Below are 18,827 nucleotides of genomic sequence, written 5' to 3'. Positions count from 1 at the left end.
AAACCACTGCTCTTAACCACTATACCACACTGGCTATGACTATGGAATGCAAGTGATTTCAGCTCCTGAAGTTGCCTCTTGCACTTATTTTGTAGGCAGAAAACTTCCTTCATGGATCGGAACTAGACCGGTCAAATGTCATTTAAATGAATACCACTGATGGTGCCCCAAAAATGTTGCCTTAAGGCTGTAACATCTACTACAGTTCATGGACATAGATGGTCTAAGGGGCAAGCCTGCTAATATTCCTTCAAAATCCACTGAAGTCAAATTGCTCGGAGGGGTTCAGCTCTACTTAGGGTTGCCCGGACACTCCAGGAAGAACTGCAGCAAAGTGTTCTCTGTGCATCTGAAGCAGTTCACAGGCTTTCTACCACGAGGGAAAGGACCAGAAGGGGCAGGGGTGAAAATACTACTGAGACTGAGGTTAAAATCCTATACACATTTACTACAAAATAAGCCTGACTGAACTCAGTGAGGCTTACTCCTGATTCACATTGACTACTGGCTGCAAGAGTGCAACCTTCACAGTGCTATGGGAGTGGTGCCAATAATTATAGTGGATCTTACAGGGATTATGGTATTCTGCAAAGGAATGAAACATTTTAGATATAAATAGGAGAAGCCTCTGCATTCTGAGAATTCTTCTCGTGAGTGAAATTAATAAACTTACAAATCTATTCCTTGTTCTATTATTTCTTTTTGTTGCTTTAGGACCTCAAACTGCTCTGGGTTGTCAGTACCAGACATTTGTGTACTGTAGCTTCCAATTCCTGAAGAGGCTGTGGAGTCGAGGGAATTCAAGCTTCCATATCTGTTAATTGTGTCAGGGTGTTTGGTTTCACTGCTGTCTTGTTCTGCAGGTTTTTCTTGTCCTGCACAGGGAGCACAAAAGGAAAGTTACTTTCATGTCTGGATGGGTATATTTATTTATTTTATGTATTTGATTTCTACCCCGCCCTCCCCAACCAAAGCCGGACTCAGGGTGGCTAACAGCAAAACATGACAATTATCAATAATAAAACAATGCATAACTATGGTGAGCTCTCCTTCCCTGAATGTTTTTAAGCAGAGGCTAGATGGTCATCTGTCAGCAATGCTGATTCTATGACAGACTGATCGTAAGAGGGAGGTCATCTTGGCCACCTTCTGGGCCTGGAGTAGGGATCACTGGGGGTTTGGGGGGGAGGTAAAAAGGTAAAGGTCCCCTGTGCAAGCACTGGGTCATTCCTGACCCATGGGGTGACGTCACATCCCGACGTTTACTAGGCAAACTTTGTTTACGGGGTGGTTTGCCAGTGCCTTCCCCAGTCATCTTCCCTTTACCCCCAGCAAACTGGGTACTCATTTGACCAACCTCAGAAGGATGGAAGTCTGAGTCAACCTCAAGCCTGAAACTGAAGGATGGAAGACTGAGTCAACCTCAAACCTGAAACGGTCTCCTGTCAGGATCGAACTCAGGTCATGAGCAGAGCTTGGACTGCAGTACTGTAGCTGACCACTCTGCACCACGGGGCTCCTGGGGGGGGAGGTAGTCGTGAATTTTTTGCATTGTTCAGGGGGTTGGACTAGATGACCCTGGCGGTCCCTTCCAACTCTATGAGTCTATGATTTTATTATCATTAAAACTTCATTAAATAACCAAATGAGTCGGATGCGACTTGACGGCACTTAACACACACACACAGTTAACACACACACACAAATAACCAAATCTAAAATAGGTCAATTACAATAAATATGCAAGTGGCTCCCTACAGGGGCAGTAGCCAGAAAAGCTCAGAAACCACAGTCAGCATCTCTTGAATAATATTATGAAATCCCCCGAATAAAATAATAACATTATGGGGGAGAGATAGGGAGGCCAGATCTGATAAAACCATTGCTATCCTCAACTGTAGGCCTGGCGGAATATCTCTGTTTTACAGCCCCAGCGGAACTCTTTAAGGTCCCGCAGGGCCCTGGTCTTGTCAGAAAGAGAACTGCACCAGGCTGAAGCCAGGGCCGAAAAAGCCGATCACACCCAGGCTCATTTTGTTATGATGGGGACAGGGATTACAATTATTAATTACTTAGATGCAAATTCCATCACCTAATAAACATTAACCCAGATGACATGGAGAATCATAACATGAACATATTACTAAAATATGAATCTAAAAAAAGAATATTGGGTCTGAAAAAGTGCACTAATTCCACACAAGGTAAGGGGATACTCTAGAACAGTGGTTCCCAACCTTTTTTTGACCAGGGACCACTAGGACTTTTTTGTTCGGTGCAGGGACCCCAAGATTCAAAATAAAAATTCTGAGAATTTGAAAATAAACTTTAATCATAACTGTTAGTTAAACATTAAACTTAGAATAATATTTGAATATATATTTTTATAATAGAGAACTTTTAATTGAAAATATTAATTTATTATGGGTTTATAACTTTGTTTCGCGGACCTTAATTTAGTTCTCGCGGACCCCTGGGGGTCCACGGACCCCCGGTTGGTAACCAGTGCTCTAGAACATCAGCTGTAGCACTTATAAGAAGGAACAAGAATTTCAAAGCAGCAGCTTACCCAGGGTTGTCTGAGAGTTGGGGTTTACATACTGATCCTTACTCCATTCCACCATGCACTTCAATATAGATACTAGGCATTCCAATCCCTTCTTTCTCAAACTCAGCTCCTGCAGGAAGTTACAAGCATTTTTAAAAATGAGATAATATTCAATGAGTAGCATTTATTATTGTAAAAATAACTGATGGTTTAATGGGACGAGTGATGGCTCCTACCTGAATGTTGGTCATACCAAGTTCTTGGCTGCCCCTTCCTTGAGCAATCTTGGATAGATCATTAACTAGTCTCTCAAATATATTTGCAGCATTTAAGTCACAATCATAGTTTACATAGATGTCCACCACACTCTGGGCATCTGTAAGAACAAAATTATACAATGAAGAGCTTTTGCCATAGCATTTCTCTAGCACTTCTGAGCATAGGAGAGGGGCTGTGGCTCAGTGGAAAAGCCTCTGCTTTGCATGCAGAAGTCCCAGGTTCGATCCCCAGCATCTCCAGTTAAAAGCACCAGGTGGTAGGTGATGTGAAAGACCTCTGCCTGAGACCCTGGAGAGCTGTTGCCAGTCTGAGTAGACAATACTGACTTTGATGGACCAAGGGTCTGATTCAGTATAAGGTAGATTCATGTGTTCCAATGTGCTTCACAGAATTATGTTGCTGTAATCTTTACAATAATGCTGTAAGGTAGGTCACTACTATTACCCCATATAGCAGATGGGGCTGAGAAAAACTGGTTTCCCTAAAGCTACTGAGTTCACGGCAGAGATTATAATCAGACTGGGGATGTCCTGATTTACAGCTCAGTTTCTTTGCCATTCTACCTTACACCATATTCTATTAATAATGTATTTCACTTGCATATTAGAAAGTCTGCAAACTAACAAGGCAAGTGATCCTAGACCACATTTTAAGCATGTAAGTATGCCCAATAGAGTAATACCTGCGCATATCCTTGTCAGTGTTTGTATAACCATCCATTTGTGATCAAAAGAACTAGTAGAGGTTTCCAAGATATACAGAAAAATTTCTTTGAAGAAAACCTAGAAAATATTGTATGAACAGGGAAATTAATTTATTTCTAAGCTCTTACATATCATCTACTAGCTCCCCTCATTATATCAACACTAGACCAAAGTAACACTGTACAGGCAGATAACAATAGTACAAGATGTATTCTCTTGAGGACTAATAATATTCCCCTGGCAATTTTCTAAGTCCTGGTGTATTTTACTTACAGTCCATGAGATACAGGAGCAACGAAGTGAAATGTAAATTTTTATTGAATGATCAGGATCCTAAAATTACAGCTGTGGCTGAATTTCTTACAGGAGTTCTTAAGAACAAGAAAAGTTTTATTATCCCGAATTGTGAATTATATGTATTGTCCCTTGGAGGTATATTGTTGTTTTATTTTTGTTCTCTGGCATGCCAATAAAGGTTAATGATGATGATGAGGTATTTTACTTACCACTTTTTTCAAGTTTAGATGTCTGATGTTATGAAAATATCTACTATTCTATTCACCAGAATCACAGGCAGCCATGTCTAATGGCTGTACAGTGACATTTTAATTCAAGGGAAGTGATTCATAGAGTAGCTCATGATTATATGCAGACATGGAGGTCACTGAGTCTAACGTTAACAGTAATTGCATTTACTCCAATTACTATTCTACCAACTCTATTAAATTGCATTTGGAAGTCCTGCTAAGCAGAGATGGAAAAAGTAAAACAAAAACAAAATAAACAGCATGTTTGCAATCCCGTAAGAAAAGGATGAACACACTGGTTGCTGAGCAGCAGAAAGGAAAGCATCATTTTGGGGTGATATAGTTCACTGCAACTACATCACACAAGTAACAATATTATTACACCCATTTACAGAAATAGGCGACAGTTCACATGTGTATGGATGTCACTGTGTACCCAGCAAGAATTTAATTCATTTTGTTATGACCACATTGGAAACTGCATTTTTAAACTTGAGGAACTTCAAAACAATTTGTGATGCAGTGCAGAGAAGTAGCCATTAGTGTGTGTGGGAAACTAAATTTACTGCTGGAGATCCACAAATTTATAGGCATAATATGAGCATACTGTATGGAAATCAGGATTGTATACCAGCCACTATGTTCCACCTCACATTCGCATATGGGACTTCACATTTTCAGAAGGGGTTCCATGCACAGGGACAAACCCATGCAGATGTTATTCTGTAATCTGAGGCATACAGATCACACTGATAGAATCCCTATGCATTGGGTAGCCCTAGGTGACCATGAAGCCAAGCATGCAAACATCTGGTGGAGGAGGAGTGGAAGCCTTAAGATCCACATTCCACATTGTGGGCAGGATCTGAATGTCTGTGTAAGGTTACAGTTCTATTATTCGACCACTACAGTAATTTGTGCTCATACTCAGTAGTAGCTAGAGAACTGTTTATTAATTTTATTCATAACAACATGTCAAAGGAGGTCCCATCAGACTGAGATCTGAAGAAAAGGATTTTTTTGAAGTACTTTATTCCATGTATCTCTATCCCCAGAGGTGATTTTAAGAGAAGTAAGTGTAGCCTAGAATTATATGCAATTAAAACACATAAAAGCATTCACATTACAGAAGATACCTTACCTCAATCTGCATTTTCAGATGTGTTTTAAAATTTGAAAGTAGAGTCAGGAATATAGAAAGCGAAAGTTCAAATACTTCTGGAACAGATGAGACTCCATTTTTAGACAATGCAACACAAAGGTACTGCTTAATGGCATTAATAAACATTTCATTTGTCCTAAAAACAGGACCTGCGTTCTGCAGAATGGATAGCAGCAACTGCAATGAAAGGATCTTTGACCGCAACTCATGAGACCTAGGAAAAAATAGTTATAGTTACTTCAGCTGTAGATTCTTCTCTTTTTAAGAAGGTTGTTTACTTTCCTAAACCACTGGGATTGGGTGGGCAATAAAATCTAAGAATAAACTAAAAATAAACAGTAAGCTATTGTATTAGCCACTGCCTTTTTCATCTAAACTTTGACGTTATATTCGTTTGTCAGGATATTGCATGGCACACTGTGCATTTCAGAGAATTCAGGAATTTGTGACAGTAGTATAAACAACCTCATTGCCATGGATAACACCATGACTTGTGGGAGCAGCAGCAATGTGCACAGGGCTATTGTTTCCCATAATGATGCCAGCTTTGCTGAATTCCTTCCCCCCTTTTTGCACTAAGGGAGAGAGAGACAGAGCAGAAGAGCCTGTTCAATTGCAGGGCAAAATCAAGAACAATTTTATTGTCTCTGATGGTTTGGAACATTTACCTCTCAGGTGCTTCAGGCAGTTTGAAAAAGGCTACAAACATAATATTGCCAATCACCGCTTTAAGAGAATACAACTGTATGAGAGAAGAAACACTGCAGTTTAATTGGTGTCTCTGAAAAGAGTTTCACAACCATTCCTAACAGGCCATACACGTGCATCATGGGGAGTTTCCATTATTTGTATAAGAGAACACTGCAAGAGAGTCATTTTATACCATTCGTGGAAGCACCGTTATGAATATACAGCGAAGATGGAACTGATTTTTTGGCTTTTAAAGCACAATTTCAATGTTTTGTTGAATGTAAAAAACAACAACCTGTAAGCATCACCCTGACATGGATAGCCCAGGCTAGCCTGATCTCAACATATCTCAGAAGCTAAGCAGGGTTGCCCTGGTTAGTACTTGGATGGGAGATCACCAAGGAAGCCCAGGGCTGATATGCAGAGGCAGGCAATGGCAAAGCACCTCTGAACATCTCTTGCCTTGAAAACCCCACAAGGTTGCCATAAATTGGCCATGACTTGACGGCACTTCCCACTACCATTATGCATCATAACACTAAAAGCACAGTCCTGAGTGGGGGGAGGTAGTTGGGGCAGGTCTGGGGATGGTGCAACCACACCACCTTCTGAAATGTTATTTTAGCTAAAAATAAAATGTTATTTTAGCAAAACCCCATTAAACTGCTCCATGCAGTTTAACGGGGCTATGCCTCCCTTTTGCCAGCGAACGTTCGTGCTGGCAAAAGGGGGCGTTCCTGGGGCAAAAAGTCAGCTCCCTCTCCCGGGAACACTCCCTTTGGTGCTGGCACAAGCCCTTGTGCCAGGGAAACGCTGCTCCACAAGGATGCACCGGCGCCTGTGTTTCGCACTGCTGCGCTGCTCCCTGGAGCCAGTGTAAGTGGCCCTGCACTGATGTGTCAGTTTAGCTGGCACTAATGTCAGGACAGGGGTCCCGCCGACTTCTAACCCCCTTTCACACACACCCCTTCAGGGTTGCTCTGCCCAGCACTTAAACACCAGAAGGTATTTTAGGGACTCTAGATAAGTTCAGAGTTAAAAAATTAACAAGATGGCTAACAGATCATCTTATCAGTTATATCACATCTATATATTTTCTTAAGTAATGGAATTCAGTGGCTTATATTCTACCAGTCTGCTTAGCAAAGTCTGAAGCTTTCCTCCAGCATAAGTATCTTTCCTGTAAAGGAAGGAGCTTTTTTGCTGGAGTGGTAAGCTGCTTATATTATAGGTTCTTGTGGGTTATCCGGGCTGTGTAACCGTGGTCTTGGTATTTTCTTTCCTGATGTTTCGCCAGCAGCTGTGGCAGGCATCTTCAGAGGAGTAACACTGAAGGACAGTGTCTGAGGAGACACTGTCCTTCAGTGTTACTCCTCTGAAGATGCCTGCCACAGCTGCTGGCGAAACGTCAGGAAAGAAAATACCAAGACCACGGTTACACAGCCCGGATAACCCACAAGAACCAATGAACTCTGACCGTGAAAGCCTTCGACAATATTTTGCTTATATTATAATTTATAATAGGTTACATAGTACAAATATATTACCAATTATTTCTTACCCTATCATTTTTCTTCCATTACTTAGTACTGCTGATGTCATATTCTTCCTGAACTCCATGAAAACTGCTTTCCCTCCAAACAATTGCCATCTACTATTATTCAACAGGGGAGTCAGTAGAATCCATTACAGGGAACAGAAAGTCTACTTAAAGGGACATAAATTATGCAGATCCCTGACTCTACAATATGTTAACCACCTGATCCTCTTTACTTCAGACTTCCAAGGGCTTCCTGTAGATGTAGTGATTGATTCAAATCAGAAAATTCTCATTAAGAATTTTCCAGACTAGCTTTGTTTTTCCATGAAATCTGGAGAGTATAAGTTAGGATATGGAAGAGGAAGTGCTACTGCGCTTTTGAAATTTTTTATCATCTAACCATTTCATAACAGAATATTTTCAACTTACTTTGGATCAGGTGGTCCATCTGACAGAGGCTTCATGGAGAGTTTACATAGTGACCTGAATACTAGGAAGGCATCCTTTTGTAAAATGTGGGAAAATTTAGCACCAGGGGTAGGTCCTGAAGAATTTCCAGATTCCTAAACAAGTTAACACATTTCAGTGTTCCATTTCGCATGAGCAAGGGTATATTGTTTAATCCCTATATAACAGTGCAGATGTAATGTGAATGCCCTGTACACCACTATTAGCAGTCTTGGGATTGTTTAGCCCCTTTGTTGCAGTCCTTCGGCTCCCTAGAGAGCTTCTCTGCTCCCCTCACTGGAGAAGAGTTAACAGTTTGGCAGGCCTACTGTGACTCTGATAAAACAAACCAGGTATTCTGTTAATTCAGACTGTGAAACCATTTTAAAGTATTTTTCAGATCCTGGATTAAGGCAAACCACGTTAATATCAATTCTGCTTAACAGCTACTAAGGAAAGACAGAGAGGAGTAGGCTACAGGAGGAAGCAAAGGGCTTTCCTGAGGCTCACTCTGGATTTATAAACTGTAGTCAGCCACACTAACAAGTAACAGAAGTAAATGAATTCAAGAAATGCCATTTTGGATCTCAGACCATCTCCCTTACATGAAGTTTGCTATAATGCTGCATATAACTGCTCTCAAACTTAGATTAGCCTATAATCTTGTCTAGGCAGTTCCATCTGCATAACAAGCACAGCTGGTTTGGGGGACAGATTGTTCTTTCATTATGATGGCTCCTGCCTAGTGGAACAGCCTCCCAGAAGAAATCCAGAATGTCCCTTTTCTCTTTCTGGCAAGGCATTTGAGTGAGATATTCTACCAGGTAGCTGTTGTTGGCTTGTTGTGAAAATTTTGCATGGTTTCCAGAGTACATGAAAGTCTGCCTCTACCCATATCAACCAATCCAAGATTTCAGGTTGGCCTTCTTTCCTCCAGGAATCAGCAGAGGGTTGGCTGGTGGAACCCAGGAGAGGACTTTTCAGCTGCTGCCCTCTGACTTCAGAATTCCTTCCCTCAGGAATAGTGAATGGCTATTTCACTTACCGCCTTCTGGATGGGTTTAAAAAAATCTGCCTTTCCTGTAGGGCTTTTGAGTTAGATCAATAAGAAATGGTATGGCAAGGGAAGTGACACTATCAACAAACTGAAACAATGATTTTTACTGTTGGTTATTGATTTTTACTGGATTTCTACTGTATTTAATTTTTTATTGTATTTTGTGTTGTAAACTGCTTTGTGGACCTATTAATTGAAATGTGGCAAACAAATAAACTAATTGATGACTTTGCTATTTTCATTTGGTTCTTGTGAGCCCTTGAGGTATTTTGGAGAAGCAGGATACAAATGTTTCAATATGTATAAACTGGGTTTAAATTAGCATATGTTATTCCTGGATTCCTTGTGGACATTTTATTCTCACATGTAAAAAATTACAATAATCAGTCTGTTATACAAGATTTTGACCTGAACTGGATGGCCCAGGCTAGCCCGATCTCATCAGATCTCGGAAGCTAAGCAGGGTCAGCCCTGGACAGTATTTGGATGGGAGATCACCAAGGAGTACCAGGGTCACTACACAGAGGCAGGCAATGGCAAACCACCTCAGAGCATCTCTTGCCCTGAAAACCCTACAGAGTCACCATAAGTTGGCTGTGACTTGATGGCAAGAAAACAAGATTTGTGAAGTGTTTTTTTTTGGGGGGGGGGAAACAGTTGCACATTATATGTAAATAATAAACAACATTCCTGTAATAAGCATAAAAATGGAATGTACCATTTAAGCACTGTGGCAACCTCAGAGTTATTTCTACATTGTATTTAGTGGTGGTGCTAGTCTAAGGTGTATCAATAATCTTTGTCCTGTGTATTGATTCACATAAATAATTAAAACTACAGCATCTGCTCCTCGGAGCAGAAATTTGCTGCCTCATGCAAGTTTTGCTTATATATCAGGCACAATATGAACTTTAACATACCGTAAAATGCCCCCAAACAATTTAAGACTATAGTTTCCAACAAATATAATCAAAAGAAATAGTATGTACCTGAGTGTCATTGGAAGAGACGGATAATCTGTCATCAGGTAAAGATGGTGTATAAACAACAGAAATGGGTGTTCCTGGAATTCCATTTGCCTGGATGTTCTCACTGTCACTACCATCTTCTGAAGTCCCAACTGGCCCATCAGCTATACCTTTATCAGCAATTCTTTCACCCACATCTAGGAGAACCACAGCATGCAACAAAAACGTATTCAAAACAGTTGGTAATACAGCTTGAAATATGATGCACTAAACATAACAAACAGCACAGCACTTCAACTGATTACTGTGCACTGCCAGAAGCAGAATCCAAAGACTTCCAGTGGCTTCAAATGTTCCTCACACCATATCATATTCTAGTCAATACTACTATGTCAAATTCACATCAGGACAAAGGATTTTCTGCAGACTTGACAGGAAAAAGGACATTCTCCAGGTAAATGCATTTTAATATTTATACTTTGTTTTTCTCTCGACTGAGGCCTAAAGCAGCCAACAACATCCTTGCCCTTCCATTTTATCTCTGTGACAATCCTGTGAAGTAGGCGAAGCTGAGAGAGAATGACTGGTTCAAGGTGACCCAGCAAGTTGCCATGGCAGTGTGAGGATTTTGAGCCTTGGGTCTCCCACATCCTACTCTGACACTCGAACTGTTATGCCATGCTGGGAGCTAGAAGCATGACAACTGACCCTTAAGAAACTGAAATATTCAGCTGCGGTGTCAGCCATTCCATGGCTTTAACCAAGACTCTCATGATCTGGAGGCTGATCTAGTTTGGTGAGGAACTGTAGGCTTCGTAATATTGCTTTATTGAGTTTTGACAGTAAGGTCTAATATTATTTGTTATGACTGTGTAGGCAATTGATATTTCAGTCCTAAATAGAGGTAGCGCCCAAAACTTTGTGAAATTTTGATCAAACATTTTAATAAATTGCCATAGCTTTTTAAAAATGTCTCATTAAGCTTCTCAGTGTGTATGTGGGTGTGTGGGGAACCTGCTCTGAAGAGTTCACACACAGAAGAAAACTGGGAAGTGTGTGTGTGTGTGGGGGAGAAATAATTCATCAAATCCTGATCATTCAAACTAGGTCAGCTAATTAGCTCAAATCCTACTTCAAATATCCCTCTAAATGTTAACAGAAGTATGACTTTAACGCATTTATGCATTTATATTCTGCTTTTCTCTCCAGTCGGGACTCAACGCGGCTTAGAACACTGTTTCCCCCTCTTCCATTCTCCCACAACAACCACTCTGTGAGGTAGGTATATCATGGGTCCAAGGCCACCCAGAAAGCTTCCTTAATAGAAGTGGAAATTCAAACCCAGGTCTCCCAGGATGCTAGTCTAACACTCCATTCACTACACCTTGTCATAATAGTACTATGAATTTCAGCCCAGCTGAAAATACTACATACAGGAAATACAAGAAGATGGAAGCAAAATTAAAGATGCCAACAACCTACATGCTGTGTAGATCTTTAATAAGCTACTGTCTCATATATATCAGGGATGGGGAATCAACAACCACTTGAAGAGAAGGTTAGCACTAATTCTTTCAGTGTGGCACAATATTTTACCAATACCAAAACCTTTAATAGCATAAAACACAATATTTTAAACTAAGAGACCAATAAAAATAATCATTTTGCTCAAAACCCTGCTTCTTGTACATACTTTAGAGTGGTATCATCAAACCCTCCCATGTGGTTTCCAGAATTACCCTTCCCAATTTGGCAAAATGCTTTAAAGCAACTACATTACCTCCAACTACTATGTTCACCATATCTTGGACTATACTTTGTACAACATCCTGTGCAGTTTCTTCACACTGGTTGCTATCTCCATCATAGGGCCCTGCATCTGCTTTAGAAAGGGCTGCAAAATAAAATTAGAAATATATTACTTACATTTTTCAGGCCTACATTCCAGTAATCAAAAAAGAGCACATTACATTTAGTTAGTGATTTATTAGGTGAGTAAATAATTCTTAATCAGTGGTAACTCATACTAAATCTGACTTGCTATTAATTACCTACAGTCAACAAAGGAAACAAACCAACTACGCAGAAGGTCACCTGTGATTATAACATAGTTGTAAGCATCTTTATCTGTTGGAATAGGCAATGTCTGGTATACAAAGGAGAAGGAGACCCTACAGGGGGCAGCAAGAGGGCAGTTAGATAGGATAGTGAGGTCAGCACCTTCTCTCCTATTAAGTGTCATTCCTTGTCCATCTCAAGATCACTCCTCTTGGGGCAATATCTTGCTTCTTCTTGGACGTTCCTTACTTAGTCATGTACCTAGGACCCTATCTTTGTCTCTCCTCTTTACTATCAAGTGTGTTCGTTTCCTGAATAAAGCTTTATCCACACTTTAATCAGGTTGTGCACCTTTGCTGTATTAGATCATGATGGGTAGCCATGTTAGTCTGTCTGTAGCAGCAGAAAAGAGCAAGAGTCCAGCAGCACCTTAAAGACTAACAAAATTTCTGGCAGGGTACATATGACCTTTCGTGAGTTACAGCTCACTTCTTCAGACACTTCTTCAGATATCTTAAGAGGTCTGCTGTGTTAATTACTCCACTAATATTATCAAGGCCTGCTGACAATCTGCATATGGTATGTAAACAACAGAAATAAATATCCATTTAGACAACAGAACCATACCCTCTTCCACCCTCTTATGACCAAAGCATCCATTATTACTTTCTGCTGCTGTCGCTTGGTCTGCTTCCGTCTGTTCATTTTCTGCACTGGAAATATCGGACCCATTTTCGGCTTCAGTGTCTTCTTGAAGCCTCTTGTCCACATCATTTGTGTGAGGGTCCAAGTCCCCTTCATGATCCTGGGACAGCTGATCAACAGTCTGCTCTGAAAGATGTCTCAGCTGAGGTGATTCAGGCTCATGATGGCTTAAGGGTGACTGTAGTAGATGGTGCTGCTGCCGATGTCTCTCTTTCTCCATTTGTTTGGCTTCCTGGAGCTAGGAACAAATTGGATATGTCTGAACACATAAGTTACTGTATGCAGAGGAAATATTCCAACTCCTTTGCACATAACAGACAGCATCAAAAACAATTTCCACACTTAGGAAATATATAATTCAGGACTGAATTCAGCATTTCCAGTCTTCAACTGTACTTAATGCCCTACAATAGATGGATTGTAGACACAGGTTAATGGATCTTAGCACAGCGCTTCTGAATGCTTACTTCTCGAATGCTTTTCGGTGATAGCAATTTCAAATGAAAGGAGTAGGTGAAAAGGTGGCAAATAAACCAGAAAACAGAAAGGAATACTAAAGATACATTTGACATAATTCTTAGTATCAACTGTACAGGTACTTACTGCTTGGTTTTCCATACGTGCAAATATAACATTCAGCATTTGTGTGAGAGTGGCCTTGGCTGTGGTTTGATTTATGAGATTTTTGCTTGCAAGGTAGATATTATAACATGTTCTTACAGCTTGCAACACAGTTCCTTCATGGATCTCTATGTGTTGAGATGTTACTGCTGTGAGCAGAGCCTAAAACAAAGTCAAAGCTGCTGTCATTAACAATTCGAAGGACTGCAATAATCGGTGTTTTTACAGCAAAGTGAAGGCCCAAGTTACATGGGCTAGCCCTGAAATACTCACCTGGGCCAATGTTCCACATAGCTTCCATTTTGTTTCAAGGTGTTTGCCATGGACTCTGGCCCATGTTTGTGTCGTTAGCACTGCAGCAGTATACCTACCCAGGATGCAGATTACTGCCATGCTAACCCTGCATACCTATGGACCAGCACACATGGAAATCACTTTTAAATGAGATGGGGGCTGCACAGGCCACTTCTAGAGGCATTTTACTCATGGCCATGTCACATTTAAATATGGTCATAATGCACCAGGTTGCATATATAACATTCTCTCCTAAGCAACGCAGTGATGTAGTGAGGGATTTTTATACTTGTTTATTTAAAAACATACCCATCTTTTCATAATAAAAAACAATGCAGCTTTTTTAAACATAGGGCGAAAACACATGGTTGCTTTAGCCTCCTTTATTTCCTGTTTCAGCCAGGATTCAGCCAGGATCGAACGCACGTTCGGCAAAACGCATGCGTTCGATCCTGGCTGAATCCTGGCTGAAATAGGGAATAAAGGAGGCTAAAGCGACCGTGCGTTTTCGCCAATAGAGAACCAAATAGCATGTTTCAGACAAAAAAGATCTATGGCTAAAGTAAAGAATAAAACACTCCAGTTCATAAATCAAGGGACAGAACTTTTGACTCAGTTCCACTGGTATATTCCTGGTATAATTATTCGATGCTGATATTTTATTCAAGAACAGCATCCAAACAACCCAGTAGCATTCATTTTGAAGATGCTCTTGTATAGTACAATGGAAGGTTCTAGTCAACAAGCACTCTTCCCACTGATATTTGGTTTCTGATTACAGCCCAGTTCTAGAGTAAAATTTACATCCACCACTGCTAATTTTACAAAAGCCTTTCCAATAACAATTCTGTACACATATTAAACCAGTGTTGTATAGTGGCTGGAGTGCTGGACTAGCACCAGTTGCAAACTTGCCATGAAACTAACTGGGTGATCTTGGGTCAGTAACACTCAGGCTAACCTGCCTCAGAGGGCTATGGTGAAGAAAATACAGGGAGAACTATGTACGCCACCTTGAGTTTCTTAAGAGTCACTAAATAAAACAAAAAAACTAGTGCTGTCAGCTTTAATTGCATCAAGCACCGAAAATCAATTCCTTCTTCATTCAGATAATTGTACAGATTCAGCTCTGATCTCTCTTTTTTCTGGTGGTGCAGTATAGCAACCATGATCTTTCTTGACATAGATTTAAAAAGCAACATTCTGTTTTTGTTCACTGTGAATTATGTTTGGATTTCACCCAAAAAAACATAACAAAATTGGTCAAGGTCCAAGGAATATTTTTTAGCATGTGGTGAATGTTCTAAGTGCTTAGACAATACTAATAAATTAACCATACTTTCAGTTCCAGTTGCTGATTGTATGAACAGCAAAGTCTGTGCTCAGAAGACTGGACAGCTGACAACCAAAGGATGCTAGATTACCTTTATAATTTGTAGCTGAACCCCTTCATCGGTCTGGGGACCTTGAAAGCAGCCACATATTGTTTCAATAATTCTATCGATTAATTTTTTGCCAGGGGTTGTACTATCTGGAGCACTGCCAGTCAAATGTCCATAGGCTATAAGTTTCTAGGGGGGAAAAAAGCAAATGAACAATTATGAGCTATTAAGCCTAAACAACATATCTTATACCTCAGTAGAAACTTACTTTTTTCCCTCACATAAAGTATCTTCTTGAACTGATTGCAAACTTTTAAAAAACCTGGCTTAAACCTGTAATAAAGTAACTTAAAAAATACTGGCATATTCTCTCTTCTGTTTCTGGTTAACTACAGTTACCATAACCATTGTTTAATCTAAACAAGACTGAGAAACTGCTCAGAGCCAGAATTTTTGATTCTGGAATGGAGGCAGACAATATTTAACTGTAACCTGAACTTGCCTAATAGAACTATGGCTACTACAAACCAAGAAATGGAGGGGCAAAATCAATGTGTATGTGGGAAAGGACGCGTTCAGGCTTTATTCTACTGTGGCTTAGACAGGATGAATAAGCCTGGCAACTGACACCTGACACCTGACAAGGACAGCTAACACTTCTAATATTTTGACGACTGTCGTGCTTATCTATTTTTTCTATTTAAAAACAAAAGATTAACTTCTCTCTAAGCCGATGTTCTGTGATGAAGCTTAACACAGTATAAGGCATACATTTTGACAAAAAACCTTTAAAAATTTAGTGATTTATGAAATAACATAAAATTACTCAAAAATGGTGATAATGCCACATCCTGCCTTGACATTACATGAACAAATCTTGTGTTCACATCTCCCATTTCCTCTCTTCTTTCCTTGCATACTTAGAATCAGTTACTGACTTCTGATGTTGAAAACAACAATTTGCCTTTATATATGACCCAACAAACTATGTTTTGTGCCTCCCCTCCACATCAAGGTGACAAACCAGGAAGAACAGAAGGAAATCAAAGATAATTTGTAATCTTATTTGGACGGGGAATGTAAACCATAGGGCACAAGGAAAAGCAGGGAGTAGGAGAGGAGGGAGCACACAGGGACAGCCACAAAACACCCTCGTTTGGCATCGTCTCTGAACTATCCCACAGCCATGTTAATGAAGGAAACCACAAATTTCAGTGATGAACTAATGATCTGTTAATCATTACACACCTGTAAACAGTCTAGTGATGTACTAACAATCCTGGGACACTTGGACTGGCAGGCCAATTCAAAAGGTAAGAAGTACTTGTCCGCTTCAATAAAGCTCGTCTTTGATTTCACTGGCGGAAGAGTGCTTGAACCCGGCTTTGCTTCTCCATGAGGAGGACTGAATAGAATGCGCCAATTAGAGTGGTCATAGAGTCAACAGCAATTCAAGTTGAACGTAAGTATTTACAAAATAATCATTACAGACTCCTACTTCAAATAGTCAAAAAAAGTCTGCTCATGTGAAACTTATGGTGACAGTCAAAAGATAAATCAGTGAAAGCCAAAGGCAAATTAACAAGTCATATATCAAAATCTTTCCATTCGTAATCAGGTCTCAACAGAAAATCTGGTGTTAGTGGGTAGGTTGAGCTTTTTGCTTAGGATACCTAACAGATTTACTTCTTAATATGGAAAAATAACAGTGAAGGCTGTTATTGTAAATAAATGCTGTTTTATTTAAATTAGATATACATCCACCTTTCTCCCAGACAACTGGGACTCAAGACAAAGACACAAGTCACTTAAACCACATAAAATTCAACATTGTTTTAAAAAACCCAAGTGAAAACAGCCCACAAAACCAGCATTCTTCAGCAGATCTCAGCCTCATAAATGCCAACAAGAAAAACTATAAAGCAACTCCAACAGCCCATCTAAAAAGCCAAGGCAAGAAGCCAAAAACTGAGAAAAATAATAATAAACCAGTGAGGGAGGTTACAAATTTAACAAATTCCATTGGAAATAGCATGAAAAATAACTGAACTATAAAATATTAACAAAACCTCCCCAACCAGTTAAAATAACAGCACACTAAATCATTGCACAACTGAAAATGCCTTCATCAGTGAAAATATTTTTACCAAGAGAACTACAATCATAACATCATATAAAATGACCATATAAACATATGTATCCTGCAGAACAGGAAAGGCATTTCAGTGTACCATTGTAGACTTGGTGTCTTCCTATAAATCAGAGTCTTCAGAATGACTCCACTCAGTCTATACTAAATTCCCTGAAATCGGATCAACTATACAACTCTCTCACTATAAATACATAGGTCAGGGGTCCCCAACCTTTTTGAGCCTGCAGGCACCTTTAGAATTTTGACACAGGGCAGTGGGCACAATCACAAAATGGCTGCCACACTTTCTAATAGTAATTCTAATAGTAACTCTTAGACATTCCAAGCAGAAGCTCTGCTTAAAAGAATGCCTTTTAATCTGCACAGTCAATCAGAACCCCTGTTGGGCAAATGCCCTGCCTAGCCCCTCCTACTTTCTAAAAGCACTTGGCAGGAACATGGAAAGGTGTTGGTGGGAGCCATGGGGACCCGACATAGGTAATGAATAATTCACAAACATTACTTTCTTCTGCATTTGTATACTACTGCAGAAGTACGATGCCCTCAAGAAAGCACAGCATATCTGCATGGAAGCTTCTGGCACTCTAGGCTCAGTAGTTCAGGCAGCTTATGATGTAGCCTCCCCCTAAAAGGTACGATATGCTATAGGTCTGAAATAAATGGATATGCTGGGGATATTCTCAACGTTATTTACGGACTAAACTATTCACACTCAATAAAGAAAAAGTACCTTTGTTTTCCAGTTTCTGCTTTAATTTCATCTGAAAAAAAGCAAATAAAAACACAATTTACAAGAGTAAAGAGTTACAGAAACACTAACATAAATCTCCACATTTATGGACAATTAAATTATATACCATTATATTTATAATTCTACATTTCAAGTATTGCTCAGTTGCCAAAGTATACATTAAGATCACTTTGTTTGGCGAACTATTACAACACAATATGATTTGGCCCACGTAATGCATTTTTAATAACATCAGGAGTATCAGATCATATTTTCTCATTATTGGCCACGGGCAGTAGTTACTTAGGTCCAGGAAGACTTTCTTCAGGTGGCTCATGACCACCTCTTTCAAAGCAGTCATAACTGTACCTCCTGCAGACAGTCATTTATTTGGTCACCCACATGACCAAACCTACCTGTCTTCACCAACTATAAATCAGCCACGTGCCTAATATACATGTGTCTCCCTAAACCACACATAGCAGCAATACAAGAGACACACCATTTACTAATGCTATCCACACAATTCTTTCCATTTTCATAAACACATGCTGTACTACACTGACAACTTTACCATCTTTTTCAGGCTATTCACAACAGATTAGAAAGTTTGTTAGCCTTTCAGTTCAACTGTATTACCAATTTCAAGGTCTTTAGAAAATTACAAAAACACAGAAATTACACTTGCCCAAACAACTGTTTTGACTGTCAAATATTTAACTTGCCGGATAGAGTAAGCATCTGCCTTTTCGACTCAAATAAAAAATCTGCATGCAAAGTGTTTAGGAAAGAATTTTAATTTATCCTATGTGTTTTAGAGAAAATTTAAATCGTTGCCACTAAAGAACTAAAGTTGGGGTGAAGCAGTAATGAATTTCCTGCATTGTGCAGGGGGTTGGACTAGATGACCCTGGTGGTCCCCTCCAACTCTACGATTGGAGAGTCTTAAAAATACACCTCTCT

General features: G+C 39.8%; 1 protein-coding gene across 1 annotated transcript in view; it reads right to left on the bottom strand.

The window, feature by feature from the left end:
* ARFGEF1 (ADP ribosylation factor guanine nucleotide exchange factor 1) overlaps positions 1-18,827 on the bottom strand; it is a 77,487-nt gene that overhangs the window by 35,973 nt on the left and 22,687 nt on the right. The window contains exons 2-14 of the mRNA XM_056853989.1: positions 17,865-17,895; positions 16,231-16,387; positions 15,025-15,171; positions 13,289-13,468; positions 12,647-12,923; positions 11,703-11,816; positions 9,944-10,119; positions 7,880-8,013; positions 5,200-5,434; positions 3,510-3,609; positions 2,785-2,924; positions 2,570-2,678; positions 674-875 (exon numbers count right to left, since the gene is read on the bottom strand). Of these exons, the coding sequence (XP_056709967.1) occupies positions 674-875; positions 2,570-2,678; positions 2,785-2,924; positions 3,510-3,609; positions 5,200-5,434; positions 7,880-8,013; positions 9,944-10,119; positions 11,703-11,816; positions 12,647-12,923; positions 13,289-13,468; positions 15,025-15,171; positions 16,231-16,387; positions 17,865-17,895 (2,002 nt within the window). The remainder of the gene's footprint in view (positions 1-673; positions 876-2,569; positions 2,679-2,784; positions 2,925-3,509; positions 3,610-5,199; positions 5,435-7,879; positions 8,014-9,943; positions 10,120-11,702; positions 11,817-12,646; positions 12,924-13,288; positions 13,469-15,024; positions 15,172-16,230; positions 16,388-17,864; positions 17,896-18,827) is intronic.

This window comes from Euleptes europaea, chromosome 8 (assembly GCF_029931775.1).
Source record: "Euleptes europaea isolate rEulEur1 chromosome 8, rEulEur1.hap1, whole genome shotgun sequence".
Taxonomy (NCBI): domain Eukaryota; kingdom Metazoa; phylum Chordata; class Lepidosauria; order Squamata; family Sphaerodactylidae; genus Euleptes; species Euleptes europaea.
The sequence above is the reverse complement of the archived record's forward strand: the minus strand, read 5'-3'. Positions and strand labels throughout refer to the sequence as shown.